The 27,925-nt window shown below is 39.6% G+C and overlaps 1 protein-coding gene across 5 annotated transcripts in view; it reads right to left on the bottom strand.

Moving 5' to 3' along the window:
• RPS6KC1 (ribosomal protein S6 kinase C1) overlaps window positions 1-27,925 on the bottom strand; it is an 84,421-nt gene that overhangs the window by 27,486 nt on the left and 29,010 nt on the right. For 4 of the 5 annotated variants that reach the window (XM_062489295.1, XM_062489297.1, XM_062489300.1 and 1 more), the window contains 3 exons: window positions 18,731-18,849; window positions 11,187-11,279; window positions 325-372 (listed from right to left, as the gene is read on the bottom strand). In XM_062489295.1, coding sequence (XP_062345279.1) covers window positions 325-372; window positions 11,187-11,279; window positions 18,731-18,849 — 260 coding nt within the window. The remainder of the gene's footprint in view (window positions 1-324; window positions 373-11,186; window positions 11,280-18,730; window positions 18,850-27,925) is intronic. The other variant, XM_062489299.1, reaches the window with a different exon arrangement.

The following is a 27,925-nucleotide window of genomic DNA, read 5'->3' as shown; positions in this document are numbered from 1 at the left end:
ACCAGGGCTTTATAGATGTTTTAAGCAGCACATTAAAAATGTGATTCTTTACCAAAGCCTGCACAGGTGCTGGCCTCAATAACCAGAGGCATCTCAGGTGACTAAACCAGAATCTGAGCACTAGGGATGTTAGAGAGAAAGGAAAGGAATGCAACCCAACACTGACAAAAAGAATTCCAGGGCACTTAATATATATTACCATAATAGCAATATATTCCAGGGACACCTCTGTAAATTACATACAAATCAATCTTTGTGTGGTGGTATAATTTAGAAGGCCATGTAATAGAAGATTATTAACAAATAACACAAGATTTTACTCACCTTCAGTATAAAAGTCTGCTGTGTTCTAGTGTCCATTACAAGCAAAACCTAAGCAAAAAGTAATCAGAATTTATTTCAGATTCACACGAGTAAGCTAACAAAACATAGTTCTTAAATCTAATGTTGAATAGTCTTATGAAAAAAAGGTGATAAAATCAATTTAAAAATTAAACCCCTGCAACATTCAGACTTGAAAACCAGTCTTTTTTTTTAAGCAAAGAAATGACTGAGGATATAGATCTCTAAAATTAGGATAACAAAAAAAAAAAGAAAGAGAGGATTTATTTAGAGAGAAAAGCGTGGGTGATTTTGCTGCAAAGAGAACACCTACAGCTGCAAAGAGCATCTCTCTTAGCAGTGCATCACCTCTACTGAAAGCACTTTAAATACAGCAATGAGAGAAGCAACTACACTCTTAGGAAGCTCCACTTGTTTATGTGTGGAAAAGAAAACAAAACAAACAAAAAAAACCACGCGTACATACATTTAGGGAACAGCATCTTTAGAAAGCTGGAACCCTCTGCCTTCAAGTCACCCTGCTCAGGAATTAAGTGTTTCCAAACTGTAAGAACACAGATGTGCCTGAAAAGCACCAGCTGCAAGACAGCCATAGGAACAGCACAAGCACAAGCTCAACCCTCCTCTAGGAAAAGGAGTGTGCCCTCATTGTTTATTTACAGCAGACTTTGTAAGCTTCCAGTATAAATATTCACATACAGTTATATCAAAATATTTAGGCTGCAAAATCAAACTCCTCAAGGGCTTCTTTCACATGCCAGCACTAGGGTTACCTAACACTGTGTTTAACAGACAAGATGCAGTAACTCCAAGTGAACAGACAAGGTGCACTGAAGATCAAATCACCTTGCATCCAATACGATGATTTCTTCTTGCAGAGGAATGACACGTCAGGAACAACGTGGCTACCTCAGGTGTCAGAAGGAGAACATCACACAGCCTCCCTTAGCTCCCTGCTGCAAGGGGCAGCAATGCAACCATGCTCTGCAGACTCTGGATGGCAGCATTCAAAACCTACTTCTCTCCCCATCACATCTCAAACATGAGAAGGAGAACTGAAGTCCTTTCTAACCATTTCTCTCTCATCATGTCTCACCAAAATAAATGAAGCCACAGACTCTTCCCCATTTCAAAGACCTCCTCTTTTACTAGGGTTCCAGACAATTTTGAAAGCTTTTCTGTATCTTTGGGGGGGGAAAAAAAAAAAAATCAACAGAAGTTGGTGCTACTGAGATGCTTTTGACAAAGGAATGACACACAATGTCCATGTCAAGGGCATAGTGAGGAAAGGCAAATATTCTCAGACTATTGAGTCTGCCAAACAAACAACTTTTTAGGCCTTTGACATAGGGCTTCCAGAAACAGTGGAAACCAACTCAACAAATAACAACTGTAAAACTGGTTTTGTTACCCTTGCTTAACCAAAAGGTGTAAAATAAAAATTAAAGAAAAACCCCAAACCACACCAACCAACCAAAGAAAATCAACAGAAAGAGAGACAAAATAAAAGCCACTTTACAAGAGGTGCCAAAAGAAGATAAAAACTGTTTGGAAACATCTATGTGTTTACAATAACTCTCCTTCCTCTTCTCCCAAGTTTGTTTGCAACTAGACACTGTTCACATTGAGGCAATAAATACGAGAACATATGTGATTTTTTTTTTAAATGTGCCCTTTGACTGTCAATATCTCCCAAACAGGTGTTGGCTAAATGATTATAAATTGGCCTCTGGATACACCTCTTCAACTGAGCCGTACAGGACTGGCGATAATATAATTAGACCTCAAAACATCAGGCTGGTGAATGCTTTCCATCTGTTTGGCAATAATGTTTAGTTAACAATAGTCTTTAAAAGAAGCACCTTCAACTTCAGTTCTTAAAGTTATTTATAGGGCCATTCTTAACACACCAGCACTCTTGCTAACAAGAGCTTTAGCCACTTGGAAATTATTAGCCATACGGCTGTATATGAAAAGGAATGGCAGCATTTAACATCTGTATCTCTCCAGATTTACAAGCATCAACCTCATTTAAAGTCATTTCTTAATGAACAGTTCCGTGGTTTGTATTAATATTATAGTTGCATGCACAAAGATCATAAGGAGCCAAACATTTTTTTAATACCAACAGTAGGCCAATCAGTAATGAAGCTGTCAGCATAAAGGACAGAATAATAGCTTCTTTAACCCTCAAACAGGATTTGTTCATTTGTAGAGTAGAAGACACCAATTTAAAAACTGCTCATGGGTTTGCTCACCTTTATAAAGACAAAAATCTAATTTGGTACTAATTTGATACAATTGTCTTTTCAATAAAAGGCTCCTAAAGCCATCTTTTATTCCATGATAAAACAACTGCTATAACTAAAACTGTCATGAAATAATTATCTTTGATAGCATACCTTATTGCACAAATACAATTAATGTATTCCTCCCTTTCATTTTTCACACTTGCTTATCAGCACTGTATTAGCATATGGTGCAACAGAAGAGATTACTGAGCCCTCACCCCTCGTAAGTTGAGGTACAGAACCACGGCCACTAACGCCAATAATGCAGGCAGCTACAGGGTCCCTGGAGGGAAACTTCATCTGCTCTTACACTGCAGCATCAACATGAAAGCAGCAGCTACACTTCACACCTGCAATAACAACAACTAATATCCCTGTGCCTTTGAGGTTAACTACCTACATGGACTACCCAGTCCAACTAAACAGCTCCTTTCTTTTTGCTTCCCATCAAGCATCTTACCTTCCTGAGTGACTAACACCTCATTTACAGCTCCACTTCATTTTAGGGACAATTATTTCTTTGCTGATTGAGTACCAACCTTTGGCAAGACTGTTTACTTCAAAAGACACTCCAAGAAGCCCAGGAAGAGCCTTGGAAGTAACTTCAGAAATTCATGTAGTGATGGTCCATTTGGTCCTGGCAGACTGCAGACTTTATGTGGGCCCACCAAATCAAAAATTTGTCTCAAGGGAAAGAAGCCTGCATGCATTAATTACAAAGGTGTGGTTTAACCAGATTCTCCCAAATAATTAAAGGACAATATGAATGGGTAAGTTACTATCAGAAAACTATTCTGGGAAGAGATAAGTCCAGGAAGGAGAGGGTCACAAGTATAGTTGCTTGACATTTTATCACTCACCCAGAGCAGAGAAAGGTCAGCAGCTCTTGGATGCATTACAATACTGCTGCAGAAGGGCACAACTGGCCCAGGTGCCAATTTACTCTTCTCACCTCATGTTTTACAGCCAACTTAGAGACAGCAGTGCACTAAGCCTCCTGTTTATATTCCTTCACACTTCTCTCCTTGGCAAAAGTGGTTTTGTAATTCTAAGATTCCTTTTTAAAATGCAGAGTGTCAAGTCCTCACACTAAAGGCACAATGGGACAAAAAAAGGATTCTGCAGAACATTCCCTAAGACATAACTCTGCTCTTCTCCAGAGCAGAACACACAGAGATGCTGGCATTAGCCTAGGCTGCTTCTAGCACACAAGAGCTGAGAGAACCTCTTTCCCCATGTAAGTTGTAATATTTAACATCTCCTAACAATGCTGAAACGTTCAGCATCCTGTCTCAGAGAGGAGGGAGAAGGTGGCACAGCAGGGCACTCCTGGGCACTGAGCAACTAGACTGTGACACCAAAGGAGACAAGGCAAAATCCTATTTGCAGTACTAAAGAATGAACAGAGTCAAGGTCCACATATCATGCTGGCTCTTACAGTTCTCTTGCTTACTCCTTCTTTCTCTATTTTTTGCACTGATGACAACCTCAACATGGCCAAAACCACTGACACACAAATAGCAATTACCACAGATAAATATCTAATGCAAATAAGTGTCTTCAATAGCACAGACATTCTAATTTTGTACAAGCACTGGAGCTTTCAGGAACATCCCAAAAAAACAAGTGAACGTAGCAGCACTGCATGACAGCATCTCAGTAAAGTGCAGATAGCAATACCCCTCCATGATGCCAAATATGATTTCTTACTTGTGAAATTTTTCCTTTCCTAAGTCAAGAGTTAATTCTGATGCTGACAGCAGCTACTTAAAAAAATTAGCTTCTTAGATTTGATTTACAGTGTATGCAACAGCTTAGAGGAAAATAAATTCCATTCAATTCAATATAGTAGGTACAATTAATTGGAGTAAAATAGAAAAAAACCTGCTTGGAAAATAACCATAGTCTAGCTTTAAGAAAACAGTTAATTTTAAGATGCTTTAAATGCACAGAAATTAGCAAATGTTTCGGTATGCTAATTTTTTTTTAATTAAAAGATATTTCTGCAGTAAAAGCTCTTTCATATGCACTACTGATTCTTCATCAAACGTTAAGTTTCCAACTTAACACCAGTATAGCCGGTGGCAGCCTGAAGGTTTACCATCTGCTGCCACCCAAAGTCACGGTGGCCACCTTCAGAACATATGCATCAAAGCCCTGAGATAAGAGACTGAAGGAATACTGCAGAAGTCAGCATAAGGGGGAGCACAGACCCAGGGGCAGGCAACAGGCAAGTCACCAGGAAAAAAGAATGTGGTGTAGCAGCAGTCACCCCACTGAGCACTCAGCCAAGGTCACAGGAGACAGCACTGGGAGAAGTAAGGGCTGCTCTGAGCTGTGCTGCTCTCCTGCTAGTGGCTTTAAGACTAACACACAAATCCTGTCACGCTGCAGATATTTGCTTCCCCAGTCCTCCTTCCTTTCCTGGTTTGTTTGTTTGGGTTTTTTTCCTCTCCCTTCTCCTCTGCCCAGCATCTCAAGACAGATTTTTTTTCCTAGTTTCTGTTCTTCAGGGACATAGCACAGAATATACCTGTGCTTTTTATTTACTGGAGCAGCTTTTAACAGTAATCAAAACAAATGTGTCAACACATTTGCTTACAAAAGTGTGGCTTTAAGTTCACAAACACAAGTGAAAAATAGCTCGTGCCTGATCAAAGAAAACAGAATAAGGTCTCTTACTGCGGCACAAGAAAGCAGAAAGGTTTCCAAGACAAACCACAGCTAAGGGATTACTTTAAAACCAGCTCCATTTTGTTCTTAAATTGCTGCTTTACACTGAAAACACATCATGTAAATGTTGCCACCAGTGGGCCACCTATTAACACTGGTCCTCATCTGCTAAACAAATGTATCATCATCACAGGATAGATACTCCAGCTAAAGTCCTACAAACTTGAATATGTATCAGATGATCATCTAGGATTTTTTTTCTTCTGTTTACCCCACCAGCTGGAAAATGCTGTAGTGACAGATGACAAGGAAGGAGACGAGTGGTTCACCTGATCCCCAGCACTAGTATTTGGGACTGCAAGAAAACCTCAGCCAGGGCTGGAGCTCAGCTGGGTGCTGCTCTCAGAATACAGCTGTGTTGACGGGCAGGAGCAGGGGTGCAATTCCTCCTGCTCTCCTCAACTGTGCCAGCTGTCACAAGGCTACCAGGATTAAAAGATCTACTTAACATAGATTTATTCTTGTCACTTTTCAGATTACACCATCCGGACTCTCACTTGTCTCCCTCTGTCGTTACAGAAAGAGATTACATTTGGCTAATATGTATGAAAAATGTGATTATTCCTTATCCTTGTACCTGTGCAATAAGAATTATCTTCAGTTTGCAATTATTCCTCCTTTCAAACCATTATTCTAAGGAACTTACAGCCTGTATATTCTACGACTTGGAATAATAGTGTACTTATAACACAAACGGTGCAGCTTTAAAAAATGAAAATGCTAAGAAAGCAGCATATATTCAAATCTGGATTTTCAAATACTTTGAGTTGGTAACAGAGAGAAAAGTCCATTTTCTTAAAGCAAACTAAAAACTAGCCAATAAATTTCACCAAATGGTGAAATATTAATCTAGAAAATATATCTGGCAGGTTTTACTAGCAAAAGCATTTTATAATATGAAATGCCACTGGCATCCCAGAGTAATTGCCTGGCACAAATTATGTATGTTACTAAGAAACTTAGTAACAGTTAGGAAGACAAACTTAAATAATTTTGGCTTAAAAGAAAATATCTCAATAATTTATCTCTTTCTGAAGGCCAGAAGACATATATTACAGCCTGCAGAAGCACATTCAACAACATAATTTCTTTTTTTTCCAAAGGCAAGTGCAAAATTTGCATTATTCTACCAAATCTCACTCAAGTCAAAAGAAATTTTAGTGAGACAAATAAGAAAGAAGCTACAGAAAAACCAAGGGTTCCAAGAACAATCATTCAGAAATGTTCAGATTTGTGTGAACGGAGAGATGTCAGGAAAACAAGCGGCAGGTGTCTGGGGACAGGGAAGAAGGGACAGGACTCTTTCTAGCTGGCACATAGACTGTATTTTAAAGTTGAGAGAGCTTTGTTACTTGGGGCTTGAAACCTGACAATTGCTTAGGAATAATCACACAGCAGCAGGAAAAGGAAGATAGAGAGCCAAGAAATCAGTTTCGACAATAACTCTGTAGTTGGTTTGATTTTGTAGGGCTTGGCAAGCCACTTAAGAAATGAAAAAGTTATCAAAACATAAAACCAGCTCTTAAAAGTTTATTTGTATGAATAGTTACTATTATTGCTCAGTTTCAGATTTTTCAATGATGTTGCCACTGCTATCTTCCATTATGCCCCGTTTGTATGTACATCCCAGCTCCCTTTCTCCCACACCTCTTAGGCACACACAGCCCACTCATTCCAATCCATCAGATGATCTGAAGATGCTCAACAGCATACACCTGAGAGCCAGGGAAGAGGAAAACACCTGCTATGGTCAACTCATTTCACAGCTGCAACAGTCTTTAATCTCACCTCACAACAAAAGGCTGCATATTTTAAGTTCCTGACAAACACTAACAGGACATAGTTATCTGTGTCTGTTATTCATGACAACAACACACATGGTGCCATAAGAAGGGCTTATTCCTCCTACCCCTCTAATTAAATTTCAACTAGCCATAACCTGGTTTGAATTCAACTCAATAATGGAGATTATGCATGTGGAGTTGACATATATTCTACATATTTCTGCTTTTTGGCACTTTCACTCATTAAGCAGACAAGTAATAATCATGCTTTATAAATAATTAATAATATTAATTTGGTTCTCCTGCATATTTTTAAAACTGCTTCACCAAAATGTAAAACCATCAGTGTTAGGACTTCTCAGGACAGCATGGGAGACATAAAAAAACCCGTACACTCACAATTAACAAAATTGCTTCCATTTTCTAAAGAATGTTATCTATCTCAGAAACTCCAAAAATAATTTTACCAAAAGGCCCTGATGAGAGTATGTGATTTTATAAGGTTTTACAATAAAGCTTAACAAACAGTGTATTGAACAACAAGCTCAAATGCATGGACAGCTGTGGAAGAACTGAACACAGCCAGTGCCAGTACTGACAGTGTGCCTTGATGGGGGACCAGAGGAGGGGATAGAAGAGACATAAAAGACAGCCATTGGTTACAGAGGCATAGTTATTACTTAATGCACTCTGCTTTCAAGATGAATCTTTAAATTGAATGAATCTAAATAACAGAGGGTTCTAAAGAATAAGAAATTGGGTTTGAAACAGCATTGTGAAGGTATCCAGCAGCACCATAACAAAGTCCTTTCTTTAGGGGCCGGTTGTAGCTTCAAAGGAAAGATTTGCCTAGGGCAGAAACTCAGCACAGAACCTGCAACCTTGATTTTTAATTAGGCAAATTTTGAAAGCAAAACTCCTTCCTATTCCAAAAGAGAAGTTTTCTACTTTAAGGTACATGAGTTGATAAAATAATTGATCATTCATAGCTGGTGATAACAACAGCTACAATATTAAGGTATTTGTTTTCAATGCAGCACCTCTGGTAACATTAATAAGAGCCTTGCTGCCTAAACAGCTGCACCTCATATTCCACAACGTTTGCAGGACAAAAGCCACCTTTACAATTAGATTACACCTCTATTTTCAGAAACCTACTCACAGGCAGGCTCTTTACATATTAAACATATAAAATACCTGTAAGCACCACCTCATTAACTTTTAACTTTTGACACCATGAAGTGAGCAAACACAGCAGCAGCAGAATTAAAAAAAAAAAAAAAAGGCATTGTTTCCTCAAGAAAAATGTAAGTCTGCTTTGGTCTGCTAAAATAGTCAGATTTATACTACAGCCTTTGCATGAGAGCAAAAGCAGAAGGATGGGAGGCAGGGCAGATATGGGCATTCTTCCCTGAATTTTCACAATAAATTTCAGGAGTTTAGTAATGCTAAGATCTCTAACTGTCTCAGATTTAGCAGAAAAGGGTCAACGCAACAAAAATTATTGAGGTGACAAGGAAGGTGAAAGGGCAGACAGGGAAAGAAAGCTTGCACACTGGGAATAAACTAGGCTAAAATTAAATATCTAATCATTCTGCCTAGTCTAAAATAGTTTGAAAAACCCAGAGTTTCAGGTAGCAACAAGCGTTTTGTCCGTGAAAATGAAGCCAATTCAAAACACTTGAGGAGGCTTCAAAAGAAGAACAAAGAGTGACATTACTCTAAGGGAAAGCACTGAACCTTTCAGCATTTGAATGAGGGAAGGTTAACAGCTGGTTTTCTCGAGGCAGCACTGTAGCAGGCAGACACCACTCTGGGCTTCAGCAGTGGGAGAACAAGTTGCAAACCAAGCAACACCATTTTTTAGTCAGTGTGTTCAAGCCAGTCTTGAACAGGGTTAGGCAAGCCAGCAGTTACAATGCCAGTGGCTCATTACCTCCCACACACCCATTTTCTGCTGAAACCAAAGCAGCTACCTTAGGGTTAGAGTAGATTATTTTCAGGCAAAACTCTGCATGGTGCTGAACCAGTTACAGCCTTGTGCCCAAAAGCATAGCATCTTCAGTGCTGGCCCTGAAAATCAAAATCCATTTTCAGGAACAAGCACGCTATGTCATCTACTCGGCTGCAGCAAGGATACTTACACATTGATTGGATTTCTCCATGATGTGAGCTTTAGGGCATATGGAAGCAGACAAGGAGGGAAATGACAGTGATGGTGAGGAAGGAAGGGAGGTGGTGCTTACAACCAAAGGCAGGGACATCATCTCCATCCCACAGACACAACTGCACACTTTTGTTTCATATTCACATGCATTTTGTGCATGCATTATAAAACCAAATCAAATATTCTCTGGGCTTAGAGCAGGTTTTCATTTGCCTCACAACTTCACAAACACCTAGAAATATATGCTAAAAAGCAGTGTACTCAGAGTAAGGCTAAGATTGTGACAAGAGAACCTGGACAGCAGAGTACAAAGACATCTGAAAGAATCCAGCTCCCTTTTCTACACATATTCTACAATAATTAAACATGAACTCTGAGCCCTATGATACTGTTTACACAGGAGCTTTCCAGCTGTATACACAGGCCTGCTACTCCTTGCATACATCTCCAACTCTGAGAATCTTGTATCTTTGTCATCATTAGAACCCTGATTATCCCAGCTTCACTTCTGAGATCTGGACATGCTCAGCTCACACCTGGGACACTTACTGAAACTGCTCAGAGAGAGTTAAGGAGATCTTGTACCACCAAGGACTGCAAAAGCTTCATTCTGATCAAGCATCTTTTCCAGTAGCTGTTCACATGAATGGAGATACTGAGAAAGTCTTTCTTGATCCATTTCCAACATTTCTGCAGGTTCCCTCTGTCAGAATAATTCATAAAATCCATGCACACTGCATCCATTTAGTGGCTACTAATTCAGTTAGCACCTACTAACAGGTACTACAGATAGGTGGTCATACAGGATAAATTCTGTACTTACAACTGAGGAAAGAAAATACAATGAATATGAAGTCAGAGCTTAGAAAACCTTGTGTGCTATAAAAGCAACCATAATACCTAATGTATACAGCCCTCTAAGGAGAAGTTATCAACTTATGCACACAATTACAATGAAACGGGCAAAGAAAAACAAAAACCCAGTCTCAATAGCTAGGTTCAGTCCAACAAGAAAAAGAAACCAAGAAATACAGACCTCAAAGGATGAGCCACAGGTTTTTGAGGCACGCTACAAATGCATAAATTGACCATGCACGAATAGCTCATGCACAAACCAGGGACTACATAAGGAACTATCAAAAGGCACAAGGGATTTGGCACAGCAAAAAGGAAACGAGCCGTTACAGTCTGCATTAGCCACTGTCACACTGCTGAATAATGCATCATCTTAAAAGTATTTGGTAAGGTGGTAACTAATCAGCATTATCAAAACAACCCAACAATTCTTCTGGTCTCTTAATTAGGCTAGCAAAGAAATCCGTATGGTCCTTTACTGTTTACAGACGGGTATTATCCTGGGATTTTGGAGGACATTATTTGCATGACTCAAAAATAAGCTTGGCTTCATCGCTGAATCTCTATCTTGGCAAGGGATTTCAATTCTGAATTCTCAGGGAAGGAGAACAGCCGTGTGTGTCCCCAGTTCCCATTTCAAGTAAGAGTTCAAAAGTAAGAATTTCTACCCTTCTATATTTCCAGTATCCACCAGACTGTTCAGCTGAAAACACATCACCTTGTCCTTACCCCAGAACAGCAACCATGATTTAATTTTTGAAAAACAGGCCTCATCCTACTGAATGCTACCAAACATGTACCTTATCCTTTACCTCAAATACATTTTGCATGACCTTACATGAATTGCTTAGATAAAAGCCTTTTTTTCTTCTACTTTTGTTATTTTAAAGTGCAGATGCATTTGAGTCATTTTCCCCTTTTGTTTCATATCCTTAAGATCCACAGCTTCAAAGACAAAATGTCAGCATGCAGTCGATTTATGACTGAATTCTTGAAGAGACACTGAAGAATTACCTTGTCAATCACCCCAAGGACTCTGAAGGTCTTCAGTTCCTCGGCAGGGCTCCTTAGGTTCCAAGAGGGCCTTGAACTTAGTGATCCTGGAGGCTAATGGAAGATATCAAAGATTATACATCAATCAGGGTGGTACTTGAAGGAAGACTGCCTGCTGAAGCAAATGCCAGGCCGAAGGAAACTAAATTTATCATAAATCAGAGAGACTGAAGATGAAAGGGGAAGTTTTCTGTTTGTCCTTAGTGGGGGGAAAAAAAACAACTTGCAAGTAAATAAAAGTCAAGATAACACTGAAAACAAAAATTTAAAAAAGAAAAAAGCAATGAATTTTTATATTTTCTATGCTTAATGGAACCCAGCAATTGATTACTTAGTTCTTACCACATAATAATAATCAATCAAAGGCTTACAGGTATTCTGGGTTCAAAATAATTCAGAGATCACTGAGGAGGAGAAAGCAAATTAGAGGCTTTTTAAGTCTGAAGAACATAAAATACAGAATTATAAACAGGGTTCTCTTGCTCTCTGGTGGGCTTTATGAAATCCTTTTAATAATAAGGTGCACAACAGAAATGATTCCTAAAGCTGCCTTAGAAAGAAATAGCTAGCTATGTATCATTAATCTAGAAATTAACACCACAGCAAGAATATGCTAACATAGATAGATGTTTATCCATACTATGTTTTGTAGTTTCTCAGAGCAAACTTAAAGCTTGCATGTCAGAGGGGGAACAACATTTCAACTGGAAGTCTTTTGGGACAAAGATCAACCTTTTAAGCATCCCATGTACCTCTGGCATGCGAACAAATATTTTCAGCAGTTTCTAGTTGCCAACTGAGAGAATTTATTAGCTCTTCCTCCAAAAATTCAACATGCAGTTTCTAGGAGAACCACAGACCTGTATCTCTTCCTCACAAACAAGGTAACTTAATTTGCAGAGCTGCTGAATGGCACTCATTTTAAGCACAACCTGGCCTCCCCAAGCAGATTTCTAGCAGACAAAGGTGCAAAGGAAGAGGAAGGTCATCATTCTGAGGCAATAGTTAACAGCTGTGTCACAAAGGAAAATGGTTGGAAAGCAAATATGCTGTGTATGAAATGCTGAACTAACAGGAAAAATCAAAAATCTTTCCCTTGTGATGACAAACTCCAAGATCCTGAAGTAGGCAGAGCAATTTCCTGGCCCACTATTTTTTCCCCCCAGGCATCCTTACTGAGCTATCCTCAGACACCAAAGCAACTCCTCAAAGCCTTCCACAAAACTGGGCCCATTCACTCAACAACATCCTCTCCTTCCAAACTCCTTCCTAAAAATCAGTACTGTTTAAAGTACTGATTGCCCACAAAATCCAAAAGAAAAGGCCATAAATACATGTTCAAAAAGCTTGGAGAAAAGTGTGCTTTTCTGGGCTCAGTGTTTAGGAGTTTATTAGTTATGTTCTTTTTTTTTTTTTTATGGATCTGATAATTGTTTTGTCACATAAACCCTGCCAAGCAGGAATACCAACAGCAGTTAAGAGGAAACAGCCCAGATTCTACAATCTAAAACTAAAGGCTTTAACAGGAAGAAGAATAAAAAAACCCTACATGAACTTTTTTCTCCAAACCTAATTTCGGTTCCACATTCCAGTGAGCTGTTGAAAGTATTTTGAGAGTGTGCAATTTTTCTGCAATAATGAAATAGTTGCTTTGAAACAAAGAGTTGTGCTAACACAGTTTATTCATGACAAGATTTCAAAAGCATTCTAAGGAATACATTTAAAGGAAGAGAACATTGCCTAATCCTCTAGACTACTATAAAAGATTTTCACTTCTATCTGCTTGCTATTACATTTTATAACCATTCCTCAATAATCATGCTTTTGAAATTTTCTCTTATGAATAACATTTCAACCATGAATTAAGTTCATACATCTCTACAGAAGTTAACAGTTACCTCATAATGCTATACAATCAGATTTCTGCACCCATCCTGTCCAAAGAGCAAAAAATAAAAACCCCAGTATACATATTTTAGGTCCTTCTCTAAAATGTGACCAGCGGAGGTACACTCGGCAATATTGTATATACACACTGGTTTTTATATGTGTGCTCCACAGTCACTTCTTACCTTAAAGGGAGTTATAAACACATCCACAGCTCCCAGCAGGCTCTCCATTTTTATCAGTTTTGCTCTTTACAGTACTTTGGTTTCACTGTTTCAAAGTCTAATAGAAGAGCCCAATGATGGGGAGGCATCACATTCTGTTGTGTAGCAGGCTGGAAGCAAACTCTGAATTCCCAGAACAATTCCCCAAACTACAGCAATTAAGCACTCTATGAAACAGCCTGCTCCTCTGAATAGAGTAAAAATCCAAGCTCAGCATCTAAGCAGCAATAAGAAAAATAACTAAAAACCCTCACTCTCATCAAAAAAACAGAAGAAAAAAAAAACAGGAAGGAGGATTACAAAACAAATCAAAATTTCATTTGCCTTTAGAAATGAGACAAACATTCTGAACAAAGTGTCAGGCTACCTCTGCCTGCAGAAGGCCTTCAGCAGCCTATCCAAATGCTCAGCATGCTGCTCAGGCATCCCAGGATCTTCTCTGCTGTGGTCAGGCCCTCTCTACTTCCAGACTACACTTTAAGCCGCAAAGCTGGATTTATCCAGAGTTAGGATAGGCATCACCAGTTCCTCTCCCACCATCACCTGTTACCATGTGTAAACTTCAACTAGAAAAGGCTGATGCTGATTGTGATGCTCCTGAAAGGAGCCAGCAGCCTGTGCCCACTGCTTGCCTTTGGAAAGCTCTGGTTTTGCAAGCTACACAAGGAATATGGCAATAGCTCTTGCCTCAGCTTTGGCACCACTGCCAGCAGGTAGAAGAGCAGAGGGAGAGAGAGGAGTGCTACACCAGTCAGGTAAGAGAAAGGGCATTTAATCTAACCTCATTTAAGGCAAGAGCACTACCCCTATCACTGTCCCAATGACACAAATACCATTTGATGAGAAATCATAGAATATCCTGAGTTAGAAGGAACCCACAAGGATCCAGCTCCTAGCCTCGCACAGGGAAACCCCAAAAATCACACCATGCGTACATCTCAGGCTGGGGGCACCCCCAGCATCTGTGGTGGGGGCTCCTTGCACCCCTTTCCTTCCTGGGATGCAGAGAAACATGAGGAATGGTGGAGTCCAGTTCCTTCCCTTGTTGCTCAAAGCAATCCATGTGCTCGAGCAGTGATGCTCCTTGCACTGGTCTCTCAAACCCTTCCCAGCACAACTGCTATTTGCCCTGGATTTCCCTCGAACTAAATATTTTATTTTCCCCTCTTCATTCTTTCACCCAGAAAGCTCTGCTAATTTACCTGCAAATGCTGCCACCTTTGACATCAGTGACCACAGGTCTTCAGGATAAGAAAAGAGAACTTTCATGAACACCAGCGCAGATCTGCACATCAAAATGCAATCTTCCCTTGCCATTCAGAGGTCTGAGTTTGATGATTTCAATAACTGTCTACCTGTAGCAGAGCCAGATCTCCACTGGCAGCAAGGAGATGCCTTGTTTTGATGCAGATACACTGGTATCTGCCTCATGGTTGTGACAGGGCTTCCAGCTCTCCTGGTCTGACACCCTGACTCCTTCCTCCCTCTGCACCAGGAGAAAACCAGGTTGGATTTCTGCCTGCACCTGAACCAGACAGAACCACAATGTGCTTCAGAAAGCCCTCAGTGAGCACCAGCTGGGGAATGAACCTTTCCTGAAGCTGGGACACACCTTGGATGTGATCCTAGAAGTTGAGACTGAATCTCTTCTTTCATGTTAAATTTATTTCTCACAGAACTACAGTAGTGCATTTTCTTTATACTTCATGTAATTTTCATGCACATTTAATGAGAATTTTAGGAAGATATCTTACGGAAAACACAAAGACTGGTTCTTCTGTTTGGGCATCAGGTTTGCATGTACCTCTTGCTACTAAATTGCTTTGAAAATGAAAAATAATTGACATTTTAAAAGACAACAGCTTTCATAATGGCGCAAAAAACCCCGAACTCCGAATATATGAAGTTAGGCATAAGTAGAATCAGAACTAATTTCAAAGAGGGAAAAAAATATGCTTTATAAAAACTACCAAAGTTAAAATGGCCCCACAGCCTGTACAAGCAGCTGTGCTGGGCTTTGCAGCTGACAGATATGCAAGACTCCAGCTTTCTGATGGTCAAACCAGTGTGATTCAGGGGCTGTTGCTGCAGCTCCCACTCAGGCTTGGAGGTGGCTCCCCAGGGATGCCACTTTTAAAGGGGCAGAGGTGAAAACACAGCTTGAGAATCTGCAAAATGACCCAGTGCTGCTCTCACACAGCACTCTGCAGCACTTGCCCAAGAGACGGTCCTCGAGGCTGCTGTGCTGCACCAAAGGAGGAAGAAAAGGACAGCATTTGCTGCAGCTTGTTTTTCCAGAAGGTTCACATGCTTGTTTAAAAGCTCCAGAAGCTGTCTCCATATCTCCTACTCTTATGGCAGACAGCAAGGCCTTTCTCAATATTTACAAGACACTCAGATGAGTTCCCAGCTCAAGGTCACAGCTGTGTCAGCTCGCTGTGCTCCTTTTAAGCCCTCTACCCAAACCCTTCCTTTAACAATGAGAAGGATTCTCCAAACACCACCTTCTTGCGTTCCTCTCTTCACCACTTGAACTTGCAAGCAGCAGGGTGGTTGCTACGGATGCTATCCTTGAGAGCTCCACTGCTGAAAAGTAACAAAGTAGATGTTCTTCATTCCCTTTCCAAGACATCAAAGCCAATTTTGCTACTCAGCTCTCAAATGCCAGACTTCTATCTCCTTAGGGAAATCTGGTCTTGGAAGAGGCGAGGGTCTGGCATTTCCAGCCATGAAAGAATGGCTCACTTCCTCCTGCCCCGGGACCCCAGAGAAAAGTCAGCTTCTGTGCTTCACCTTCACTTGGTGTTCAGCTTGGGGCACATTTAGCAGGCACAGCCTTTTGAGACTGCTGCAGGTGGCTCAGCACATGGCTGGCATCCCAAGCCTTTGGGAGATCTGACGGGCTGAGAAGTGCAGGACAATAACTGAACCTGCACTTCTGAGCTTCCCTTCCCTTCCTGGACAGTTCTCTGACCTGGTGGAGGAGAGGAAAGTAAAATTCCATGTGTAAGCATTTTAATTCCATGTAAAATTCCATGACCTCCCCTTTTAAGGGCACAGTAGGAAACACAAAGCCACCTAGAGCAGACAGGGGTGACAAAACAGCTCTGCCCTGTGACACCAGGTCATGAACAAGAGCACTTTGCCTTTAAATGCCCATGCCCACTTACTAGCCAGACCTCTTCCTCCAAGGTGCAAATGGTCTCAGCACCCCCACTGCCCATTACAGTGTCTGCACGTGGGAATGGAACCATGCTTTCCATAAGAAAACTGCCCTCTGCCAGTCCTAACAGAGCCCAGGTACTGCACTCACCCTGCCCATCAGGACCCGATGTCCAGAAGGACACAAAGTATCTGCAAGTTGCCACTGGCATTTCCCAAGAATTACACTGTATATAGATTCAGATTATTTCAGTGCATTTATCACTGTCCATATGGGATGGGTAGTTCATGCAAACTCCAATATAAACTATCTTGGGCGATAAAAATAACAAGCAGTAACTAAGGTGCAAGAATTCAGGTCTGCTTAGCAACCAACATGCAGGAACAGTCACATTGCTCATTTTCCTTAAGACATTAAGCAAAAGCACAGAGCATGCCAGTTCTTTGTGGTCCCTATCACTACCCTCACAATAATGTTGGGAGTTAAGTCATTCTCCCAGGTAACTTTCAGCTACGAACAAGAGACAAGCTGTTCCTCACCACAACCATCAAGACCCATAAGCACCATCTGCCCTCGATATCAGCAAATTCCAAAGTTCTAAGGTAGAAGTAAAATTTATGCATTATGAAGAGAAGCAAATAAGAGACATTAAAACACGTGCAAAAACTTGAGGAAAAAAAAACCAACAACAAGGCTAAATCATGGCTGCATGGCTCCTTTTTGTAAACAGGAGAATCAGCCAGGTGCAACACTTTGTGCAAAACAAGATTTGCCATAATTTGTCAATTTTGAGTTTCAACACAGAAGGAGAATGGTTTTTTATTCTATCTGCTTTTTTTTTCTTGTCTTATCCCAATTAAATCTGCTTTTCTTTGGATCTGCGAAGAAGGCATGTGTCTTATTCAGCACAGCATAAAAGAGGAAATACTTCAGCTCTCAAGTTCACACAGAAAAATGCAACCTATTTCTTCCTCCTTCCCAACCACAGTTAGTTTTTAAACTTATAAAAAGGCAAAAATAGGTTGTTCGTGGATTTTTTTCTCTTGCTCTTCAGTTTCCAAACACACTAAGGATTCCATTCAATAGAGCTTCTTCCCAATTTTCAGGGGTGTTTGACCCAAAGAAAGAATACCTAGTAGGAGTTCGTATCTGTCCAAAATATTAAATTGTTCAAAGTACAGTTCATAGCAACAGCAAGACTCCAAGCCTCACAAAATATATCCCATTTGGAACATCCTCAAAATTGTACTTGTGGGCTCTCAACATGAAAAAATCTACCCTTAAAAAAATCAGTGTCTTTGCTTTTTAAATTTACTTATTAGATAGACAGCTTTTAGAAGGCTTCCAATTTTTGCACCAGTTGTCTCCTTAAAGCATTTTTAGATCTGTGCAAAGTAAGAAGCAATAATCTTCTATCCCTTTTGTTATCCCTTGATATTAGAGAGTGGGAAGTTTGTAGCTTTTATACTTACTGCAATAGGGCAGTCATTGACAATAACACAGTTTAACATGACTGTGAAGTAAAAGTCTAAAGTAGAAACAGATAAATCCCAAAGGAGCTGTTTAGGAAGGGCAAGTAAGATATTTATTGAGGTTACCTTAGAACAAGCTTTGTTTGTCTTTTGTACAAGCACGGATAAGCGTATTCTGCTCAAGAAAGTGGAAATTAGCAAAGAAACTTCTAAAAAGATCATGGAGGAGCTGATCCCATAAGCATATCTAAGAGAGACATTTGAAAGGATCAGGAAGAACTGCTGCTCTACTAAGGACTTTTTCTGTGGAAAATTAATCTGATCCCCCTCTACCCTGTGCTTGACTCACTTGTGATGCATCACTATGTGACAGGCTAAAGAAACCAACAGGTTTCTCACTCCCTACAGGATCGACCAACATTCTCATGGAAAAGTCAAACAAAATGCTACATTCTAGTGTGGTTTTTTGCTTTACCTTTAGAGTCTTCAGCATGATAGAAAATGTTCTACATCCTCAACCAGAAGCAGTAGGAAAGCAGGTGAAAAGCAGTGCTGCATTAAATCAAGCACTCCTCGTAACATTATGAAGAATCAGAAAGAATGGCAACTTAACAGAAACACAACATCAAAATACTCCCCAGGCCTCTCAAAAGAGAAATTCTAGACAGCTTTTGAACCTTAACTTTGAATATGCTTTGCTACTTCATTATACCAAATTCTGAAAAATACTAATTCAGAAAAAAATCAATTAAAGCCTACCACAGAAACAGATGCATCTTCAGAGGTTTTATTGTAGAGACTGGAAATTTTTTCAGCACGCATAAGATATTCTGCAGTCTTCCTTTTCACTGCTTCTCGACGAGTTGGACTTGATTCACCTGAATGGAGAAAAAAAAAGCTATGTTTTCTATAAAGAGAGAGGTGCTAAATAATCAAAGCACATGATTGCTTCGATTCTTTTTGACTTCCTTTGAGTTATTAATAATCAAACCTAAAGATACGCATCTTCTAAAACTCCAGTACTATGACCTCAGAGTTTTACAAAAATAACAAATTAAGCCTTGCTATAGACTAAGGTAAATAAAAAGCCTTTCCTAATATTTCTGCGATTTGGCACATGTTCCTATGGTAACATAAGCAAGAACTGAAACAAACCACTGATCCAAACCCTGTATTCCAAAAAGCAAAATCAATTAGGAAAGACAGAATAAGATGTTTACAACAAAAACAACAAACCTATTTTTTCCTCACGTGTCCAGTATGGACTCTCCTAATTATACCTGAAGTCTAGAAATGCTATTAAAAGCAAGAAGACAACTGGGGAGACACTAAGAAATCCTTAGTGTCTAAGCTTTTCAATGCCAGACATTCCTTGCTTCACGTCTTGGGGTAACACTGGAAGAAAGCAATAAGCACTTGCACCAAGTACTTCACTTTTCAGATGGCTAAACAACCATTGTATTATTTCTGATCTACCCAAACTCTTGGTGAGAGCCACATGATACCACACAAAATCTGAATTCACTCTGAAGCTTTCAGTTTGGGTTAGACATTCACATCAAGAGCGATATATTGCTGTAACAGACTCAACCTGTGATGGCAACACCCAACCAGCCAACTGCCAAGCACAGATAAGAGACTGTAAGACACAGTTGTTATAACAGAGAAATGAGATTATTATTCTGGAATAAAAGACAGAGACAACTGTCCCAGAAGACTGAAGGACAGCAGAGACTTGATATGGCCCTGACAGTCTTTCCCAGCCCTAACTGAGGCCATCCAAGACTTGCAGAAACAAAGCCTTAACTGTGATGGGCTCTGCACTGCCAGGTGCAAGCCAGCACCTCTCAAACCGATGCTCAAACAGGGCAAGGAACTGCAAGGGTATCTGCCCAACAGCTACTCCACATGAAAGACAAGGCAAGGAACACGAGAGGCAATAAATTAAACACACAAATACACAAACCCCAACCAACGGCAGATAACAGACATTAATGAAGACTGGAACTCTTGTAAGACACTGATCACCGGGCCATGAAAGGAACCCGAGTGTAACCTTGAAGGAGTTCAACCAGAAACTTTGTAACTGGTAACTAAAAAAAAAGAACAGGATTATTGTAGGTTATCAAGAACAAGTCTCATAAAAAAGGGCAAGCTTATTATGGAATTTCTGACTGAGAACTTACTGTGTGAGTGCTTGCATTCAGAAATTACTGCGGGAGGTTTTCAGGGGGCAATTGTGGCAAAGTGTAAGACATTGTGACATTTTCAAGGACAGAATCAAAGGTAGGGGTCAAGGTGGATTGTTTTAAAATAGAGACTCCCATTCCTTTCATATCATGACTAGAGACTACTCAAACACACAGAACCATTACACCCAGACTCCATCAAAAATAAGCAGAAGAGATTTTGGGTCTACTCCAAGTTCTGGGGTAAGTGATCTCTTGTAAATTTTACTATCCACCTCACAGCATAAGGGAAACGTGATTGTCCCCTCCTTGGATATAGACACAAGGCTGCTCTGCAAAAACCTTTGTCTAAGCTTGGTTTGAGACAGACAGAAATTCAGTGTACTTTCAGCACACAATATTATGGATATTTATCAATATCTCAGTAATTTCTCTCATTCTAAAGACCTAGGGAAATCTTGGTAAAAAGTTCCCTTGATAAGACTGCCAGTCTTACTCCAATTTAGGATTAAAAAAAAAAAAATCACTCAACTCTTTGAAGTTGAAGTTGGCATTATCAAAAGAGAATAGATAGACTGTATTTTTTTTTATAAGCGTGTGTTGCAATTTCCTAGAACACCACCAACTCCTGCTTTCATCTCTGCAGGTAGTGTTAAAGCACCACTGAGCCTCCTCTGCTCACACTGGTGAGCACCCACTTGCTCTCAGACACGCCAAGCAGCAGCCGCTCAGGGAAAACAGGACATCTGCACAGCAACAATAAACCCTTCAGCCAGCATTGCCTTCAAGCAGGCTGCTAGAAAACTGCTAGGTTAGTGTCTAAGGCTATCCTAAAAGTCAAGCTTGCTGCTTAATTGTTATGTGTATTTAGTCTGGATGTTTCTTGCTTTTTTCCAATGCTTCAGTAATTTCACAGTAATTAATGCAAACCAGCTAGGATGTCCCCTTCGAGCTGTCTTTGTTCTCCCTACATTCACAAGACATTAATTTCAGTTTCCCTTCTACTTTTCCTTCCCAAGTAATTTGTTAAATAACCTTTGCAAACTGTTCCCCTCATCAAAATCTTCAGCCATATAAAAGGGTGTGGATTCACAACATAACATTCATTCAACAAGTTCTCTCATCATATTTATGGATAAGATCATTAACAGTTCAGTCTCTGCATACTTTAACAGGTGGATGACTGAGAATTAGGTTTATGGAAATAGGATTTTTTTTTTTATTTTTTGCATTAGTTTAACCAAGAAAATGTAAAAAATTATATTGCAATACAAATTCCCATTTAAACAGCCAATATCTCACAAAAATCTGTAAATAAATACAGGATATAAATTTAATAAACAAATAAATGCTACTTTAAAAGCCTCAAACACAGAGAGTAACAATAAAGACCCCATTAAGCTAAAAATACTCTTTAGCATTTATGCCAAATTCGAGGTCATAGAACTGTTCACTTAAAACCAAATAAATCACTAAAACACAGTACTAGAATAAATCCTTGTATCTGACAGATGTCAAAGCTGTGATTCAGACTTCATAGATTTTTTTTTAATGCAATGTTACATTTTGCCATGAAGTATTAGTTTTAGTTATGCAAAATGAGCATTTTCAAAAGCATCAATTTTATTTTATAATAAATTAGGAATAATCATTTATTCCTAGTTAAGAACTTTTTATTTAAATATTGTGTGAGCATACTGAGCTCGTATTTCCATTCTGTGGTTAGCCCACGATAATCTAAAGTTATCTCTCTAATTACAATTTAAACTTGAAAGGCATTTTTCTTTAAATGGCAGCAAACAGGAAATGTTTAAACTGTGTCAAAGCCTTTGATGAATCTTTACAACTGCTCATAAAAGATCATCCTGCTTAAAATAATATTGATTTTTCATTTATTTTCCTAGATACTAGAAGATTTATGTTTCATCTGATCAGGATCAAAGCTTCTCCCCCTCCTGATCACTGGGATTAAATCAGCAATGTCATTTTACACTTTTAAAAACTGCACTGCTAAAGCAAGATATAAAAGTGCAGCAAGGCTGATCATAGAGACCTTAGAATAAAAACCCCCCAAGATTCCCCATCTCTCTCTCCCTCTGCATTTGCTACAGAGCAGCTGTGCCTCACATAGATTCACATGAATGAAAATATTAAGGCAAGAAACCACCCACTTAGTTTATTTTCCATATGACTTTCCTGTAATTATTTTGTAAACTGTTCACACAACAATATATAAAAACATCTGCAAAAACAGGTAATTAATGTGTCAAGCCAAACTAATGCATTTTTTATGGTGTCCATGCTTCGTCAACTGTAATTATAACTCTTTTTAAGCAAATGATGATGTGTTTGTTGCAATGTGCAAGTGGTTATTTTAGATGCTCTGTTTACTATTACTGCAAACAGAATATAAAAACTCTACAGCTACTTTGTTGCACATATAAGCCTTCATCCACACACACAAGCACAAGGAGACTGCTCCCTCATTTTCCAAAGGCTTTGCCTATTTCAAAGAAATAAAAATATCTTAAAATGAAAATTGGCTTTGGAAAGGCTGACCAGGCCACCCGCTGACCAAAGTAACAGTAAGCCAGGACATTAGGACATCAGCCAATGATTTAAAATTTGTTCTTTAATTTATATTTCTAAAGACAGCTCAGCTACAATATATTTACAACGATGGATATTCCTAACAACATTCAAATTATTTTGAGTGTTTGACAGAGGAAAACCACAAATATCAGAATAATTGTGCCATCAAGCTCTTCTGTAACTTGTCTGATTGTTTGCCCATAGTACACTGATTTGAATGAGAAACACAAAGAAGCAGCCTTTCCACAATGTACAGCAGTGGCATCTGGAAAACCAGCAATATTCTTGTTTGTCTTCTGCTCAGAGTCTTCACTCACACTTCACAGTACCTCAAAAGAGGACACACCTTTGAGAGATCAGCTAACTCAATGCTGAAGTGTTCAGCTCAGTTAACTGCTGACTCACACATCCAATCCTATGTCATTCTACCATATAGGAAAATTACTTATGTTTAGCAGTAACAGAAAAGAGCTATTGAAAGGGGGACATATTCAACAAACTTAGACAAATAAGAAAAATTTCATCAGTAAAATCCATGGATGAAAATTTGTCCTTTTTCCTCAAATTATCTGGGGTACTATGAAGAGAATACATCTCAGATGCATAGAAGTGCTCTCAAACTTGCTCTGGTGTGTCACTATTCCCCTCCAAAGATCCAGGAGTAAGTCATAATGAAGATCTGTTTCTCTCTGGATGATAAAAATAGCTCTAGTTGCCACTTGCTACTAACATACACCAAAAAAATGCCCAAAATAATCAATAAATCACAACATGTAGCACCTACCCAGGAATTTTATATATCCCTTCCTTTCTTTGTGCCTGATAAGTTCCAAATCATCTCCCTCAAGGTGTTAAGAGGTTTTCCCCAGCAAGAGTTAATCTGTCAGGGCAACAGAGGTGCACTCCCTACCTGAGTAGGTGCTTGGCCAGGATGGGGATATTTTCACAGAACAAGTAAGGCCATAAAGTTACTACTATCTGTCCCAATCCTCTGTGACCTCCTCTTCCTGCTTTTCTCTCAGACTTACTAAAAATATATGTGGGCTGCTTTCCTTTAAAGAAGATATCAGAAGAGATTTGCTCCAGGAAGGAATATCCTCTTGCAGAACAAGCTACAAGGAACTTGTGCGAGACTGCCTGTTGTGCCAGCCCCAAACTCCATGTTCTTAACAATTCAAACAGTAAAACTTTCTCTAAATACTGAAATCTTCAATGAAACATTTATAATTGCCAAATCTAACAGCTATAATACCATTTTTTATTTTTAAAAGTTTCTTTATCTTCTTCACAGTCTTCCTGCACATATCACCCAGCTGGATTGCTGAATTTTTCAAAGAATTGCTCTCTATAAAAATGCAAGGGAGTAAGCCTTAAAAGATTTATTTCTTCTCACAATGAAAAGAGGTTTAGCAGCACCTTCCTTATTAGTGGGTAGCCCAGCTGTTATTTTTGCCTAATTGGTTCAAGAGGACCTCTGTTCTTCTTAGGGCAAACACTTCTTACATCATGTGAAGCAGACTCCTTTGTCCATATTAGCCAAACAGAAGCTCAGGCACAGCATAAGTGACAATGCGACTCATAATCCAGCACAGGTTTGTGATGACTTTGGACACTGCTTTATAACCCCAAAATTTATTTCAGGAAGGGGAAAAGCTGCTGATTTTGGAACGAGTCCCCACCAACTTTCACAGGAGGGTGGGTAACCTTTAATTTTCAAACAATTACTTAAGTGAAACGTGGCAGGTGCTGGGGTAGACAGATACTGCTGCATCAAGGAAAGAGCTATAGATTTAAGCAGCAGGTGGGGGGTTTGGAATTGTGAAATAAGACCACTACCTCATCAGCTCTCGTATGATTTACATTGTATTAACGGCAAGTTCCTTTGAGGTGCTGATCAAATTCTGCAGCTGAAAAAAAACCTGTAAATATTAAAAAATAAGACAAAGGTTAACCCCATTATTATAAAACATCTTGAAGAGATCTTTTTTCCATTTTTTTTTCTTAAATTTCGGCTCTCTCAAAATGTTAAGATGCAACACAATTATCAGAACCATTCTTTCTACTGAAGATTCACGACAGTACTGCACTCTATCAACCAAGAAGAAAAGCCCCTTAGAAGTTAAACCTTTCACACTAAAGCACAAATTTATGACAGTGAGCGAACGCCTACAAATTATTCTTCCAACTTTCCAGTGTCCTGGTAACTATTATGTCCATATGTTACATACATCATCTTCACTGCAGGTTGCCTGAGACCCTCAGAGACCTACATTTCCTATGAAGTTGCCAGTTCTGCATCCTGTAGAAAACCTATGGCTACACACCTGTCATGTAAAATGTCTAGGTAAACATCTCTCTAGGGGAAAAAAAAAAAAAAGTTGGCATATTTGCCAAAGTTAAGACTACACAGAAGAACAGTGTGGGTGAAATGTGTTTGAGCAACCAGTAAAGCAGGAGTCAATAACACTGAAGATAAGAAATGTAACTTGCCAGAAGTGTTAACCAACAAACATGTGCTTCTAGAGAAACTGTTATGTTAAATCCACAAGGTGGTGGTAGCTTTTCATGTGCATGTACAACTACCAGGAAAAAAAACAGAATGAATGGTCACAGCACCCAGCATTTCAAGGAGGAAAGCCTTCCCATCTATCTGCTAGTACTTGTAGTCTCAGTGTAAGGTATTTCACCAAAATAAGACTTAATATAATAAATATTCTTGAACTTTCTTCCGTTGAACTACTTCAGAAGACAATAAACCCTGTAAGTGTTTCGAGACAGAAGGACAAGCAGTGAAATTCTACCACAGAGGAGGGAACAAAATGGTGACAGCAGCAGCAAGTCCTCCAACACAAGCACCATGGGAACACAGGAAGAACACTGACAGTAAGAGCAAGGAAAGAAGTTATACAGGCCACCACCATGGGAAAGAAGAAATTTCCAAGTTCTCTGCACTCCTCCCTCTGGACTAAAGGGACAAGTCCAAATTAGAATTAGCATCCACAAACATCTCTTGCTTCAGAGCAGAGGAGACCCAGGCACACAGACACCTACCCCTTCAAGTAAGAACAGTTTGAAGTACTGCAGGGGAAAAAAAAAAGAAAAAGGCATGTTAAAAAAATCCAATTATGAGATTCATACATCCTGACAGTCTAATACTACTCATATTTATGCATTAAATGCAATTCACATGTACTTTTATATACTACTACAGGAAATGTTATTTTTCCCCAAGCAATCACAAAAGTCTCTAGAACAGAAGAGCCAGCAGCAGGCCTTGTAGAGATCAAACCTATACTAGTCCTTCTACACAGCTCTGAAGCTAAAGAGGCAATTTTAAGATACTGGAACAGTTAAGAGGGAAAGAGGACAGGAACAGAGAAAAGGAGGATGTGAAAAGAGAGAAGCTGTATATGCAAGAACTGTTTGGGAGAGAATCAGAGCACTGATTATCATGCAGCATCATGTCCTTAAACGTATCTATGCAATTTTTCTATTCCAGCTAGTAATTTGCCTCAATTCACCTACAGTGCCTGAGGCATTGAATTATGCAGCCAGAGACTTCAAATTTCTCACCTGCGGACAGCAGCAGCACTGTAACCTAGATCAGTCTGCCCTGTCTACCCTGCACGCTGCAAGAAGTGTGGCAGCCCTACTGGGTCTTCTGATGGGAGGCAGAAACCCCACACAGCTACAGTCAAAAAAAGATTCTTGCACTTTGCAGCTAAGTGTTGTGGCTAACAACAGCTGAGATAAAAGGCAGTGCAGGCTGGAAGAGATGTCTGTCAAAGAGGCCAGGCACAGGCAGCAACCTGGCAAGGAACTGCTGTGAGGAAAGACTCAAATGTTGGAAAGGTCAGAACACAACCAAGTCAATGGAGCTAGCTGTGTCCCAAGAGGGAAGAAAAATGAGATTTCTAAGGCTCACCTGGTCACTTCTTTATTAATTCTTTAACAGCCACATGATAAGTAACCACATTCAGAGTCATCTCTGTATCACATCCCACACACTGGCTTGCAGGTATTGCTACCTTTCACTTTCACAAGTATTGCAAGGCTCTAAGCTCTGCAGCATGTACTAAACATCAGACCTCTATCAGCCTCCTGGTGCAGAGAAATCTTGCAGTTTAAATGGAATTTTGCCTTGAGTGTTTCTCTACATAGCTGAATCTGTCTGCATTTTTACAATAACCAGCTTCTGGCATTAACAATATACATTAACCATACTTTCCTGGCACATGCTGTATTTTACTGCTTTGCCACAACAAGGTGTCTAAATCCAACACTTTCACATAGGGAATGACATCACTCAGGGTAGTCCATCCAGCATCTACTGCACAGTGAAAGATTCTACAGCACTAATCTGCTCTGAAGCTTTGTATGGTCTGCGATGGGTTTGGAAAACAACACATTTCAAAAATGAACAGTTCGTAGTCCATACCAGCATGTGTTTCAGCATCACTGGCAGCATGGTGAGATTTGACTCTTTTTTTTTTTTTTTTTTTAACCAACCACAGTATTTCCAACATCCATTCTTAATCCAGCTGCTTATCAACAGACAAGTCCAGTCACACACTTTTCTTCTGAAACAGCAGCTGTGATTTCAAGGTTGTATGAAGCACTAGGAGAGAGGAAGCACTTTGTATCATTGTCCAGAAAGCTCTGTCCAAACTGTTTACAGCATTCTCACAGTCCAATAGCAAGAAACAGAAACTGTTTTCAGGTTCTTTGGTAGGAACCAGGACAGGAACTTTTTTCCTTGACTGGTTTCAGCCTCAGTGGAAGTATAAAACTACAAGAGCAAATGGACCTACATGATCCTACATCATAGGAACACAGAAGCCTAAGATCAGAGAATTACAGTTCCATCAGTCATCCCATCACCAACTTTTCCCTGTGGAATCCAGCACAGCTTTGTCTGAGGGTTTCCTTGCAGACATCAGCTCACACCCCAATACACCTTCTCAGAAAAGAGGTCTGTTGTTTCCTTAACCAGACATCTGCTGGATAGCTCAGAAACTGTTAACATCAATGAGAAACACTACTCAGAGGCCTTCATGAGTGAAAGGAATTCAAAATTGCTACTGTGTGGTAACAGAAGTTGTCTTCATAAGTGCCATTCAACAAACAAGCAAAGGAAGCCAGAAATGTGCTGGTGGAACGCCATGGCTGTTTC

Source organism: Cinclus cinclus, chromosome 3 (assembly GCF_963662255.1).
Source record: "Cinclus cinclus chromosome 3, bCinCin1.1, whole genome shotgun sequence".
NCBI classification, from domain to species: domain Eukaryota; kingdom Metazoa; phylum Chordata; class Aves; order Passeriformes; family Cinclidae; genus Cinclus; species Cinclus cinclus.
The sequence above is the reverse complement of the archived record's forward strand: the minus strand, read 5'-3'. Positions and strand labels throughout refer to the sequence as shown.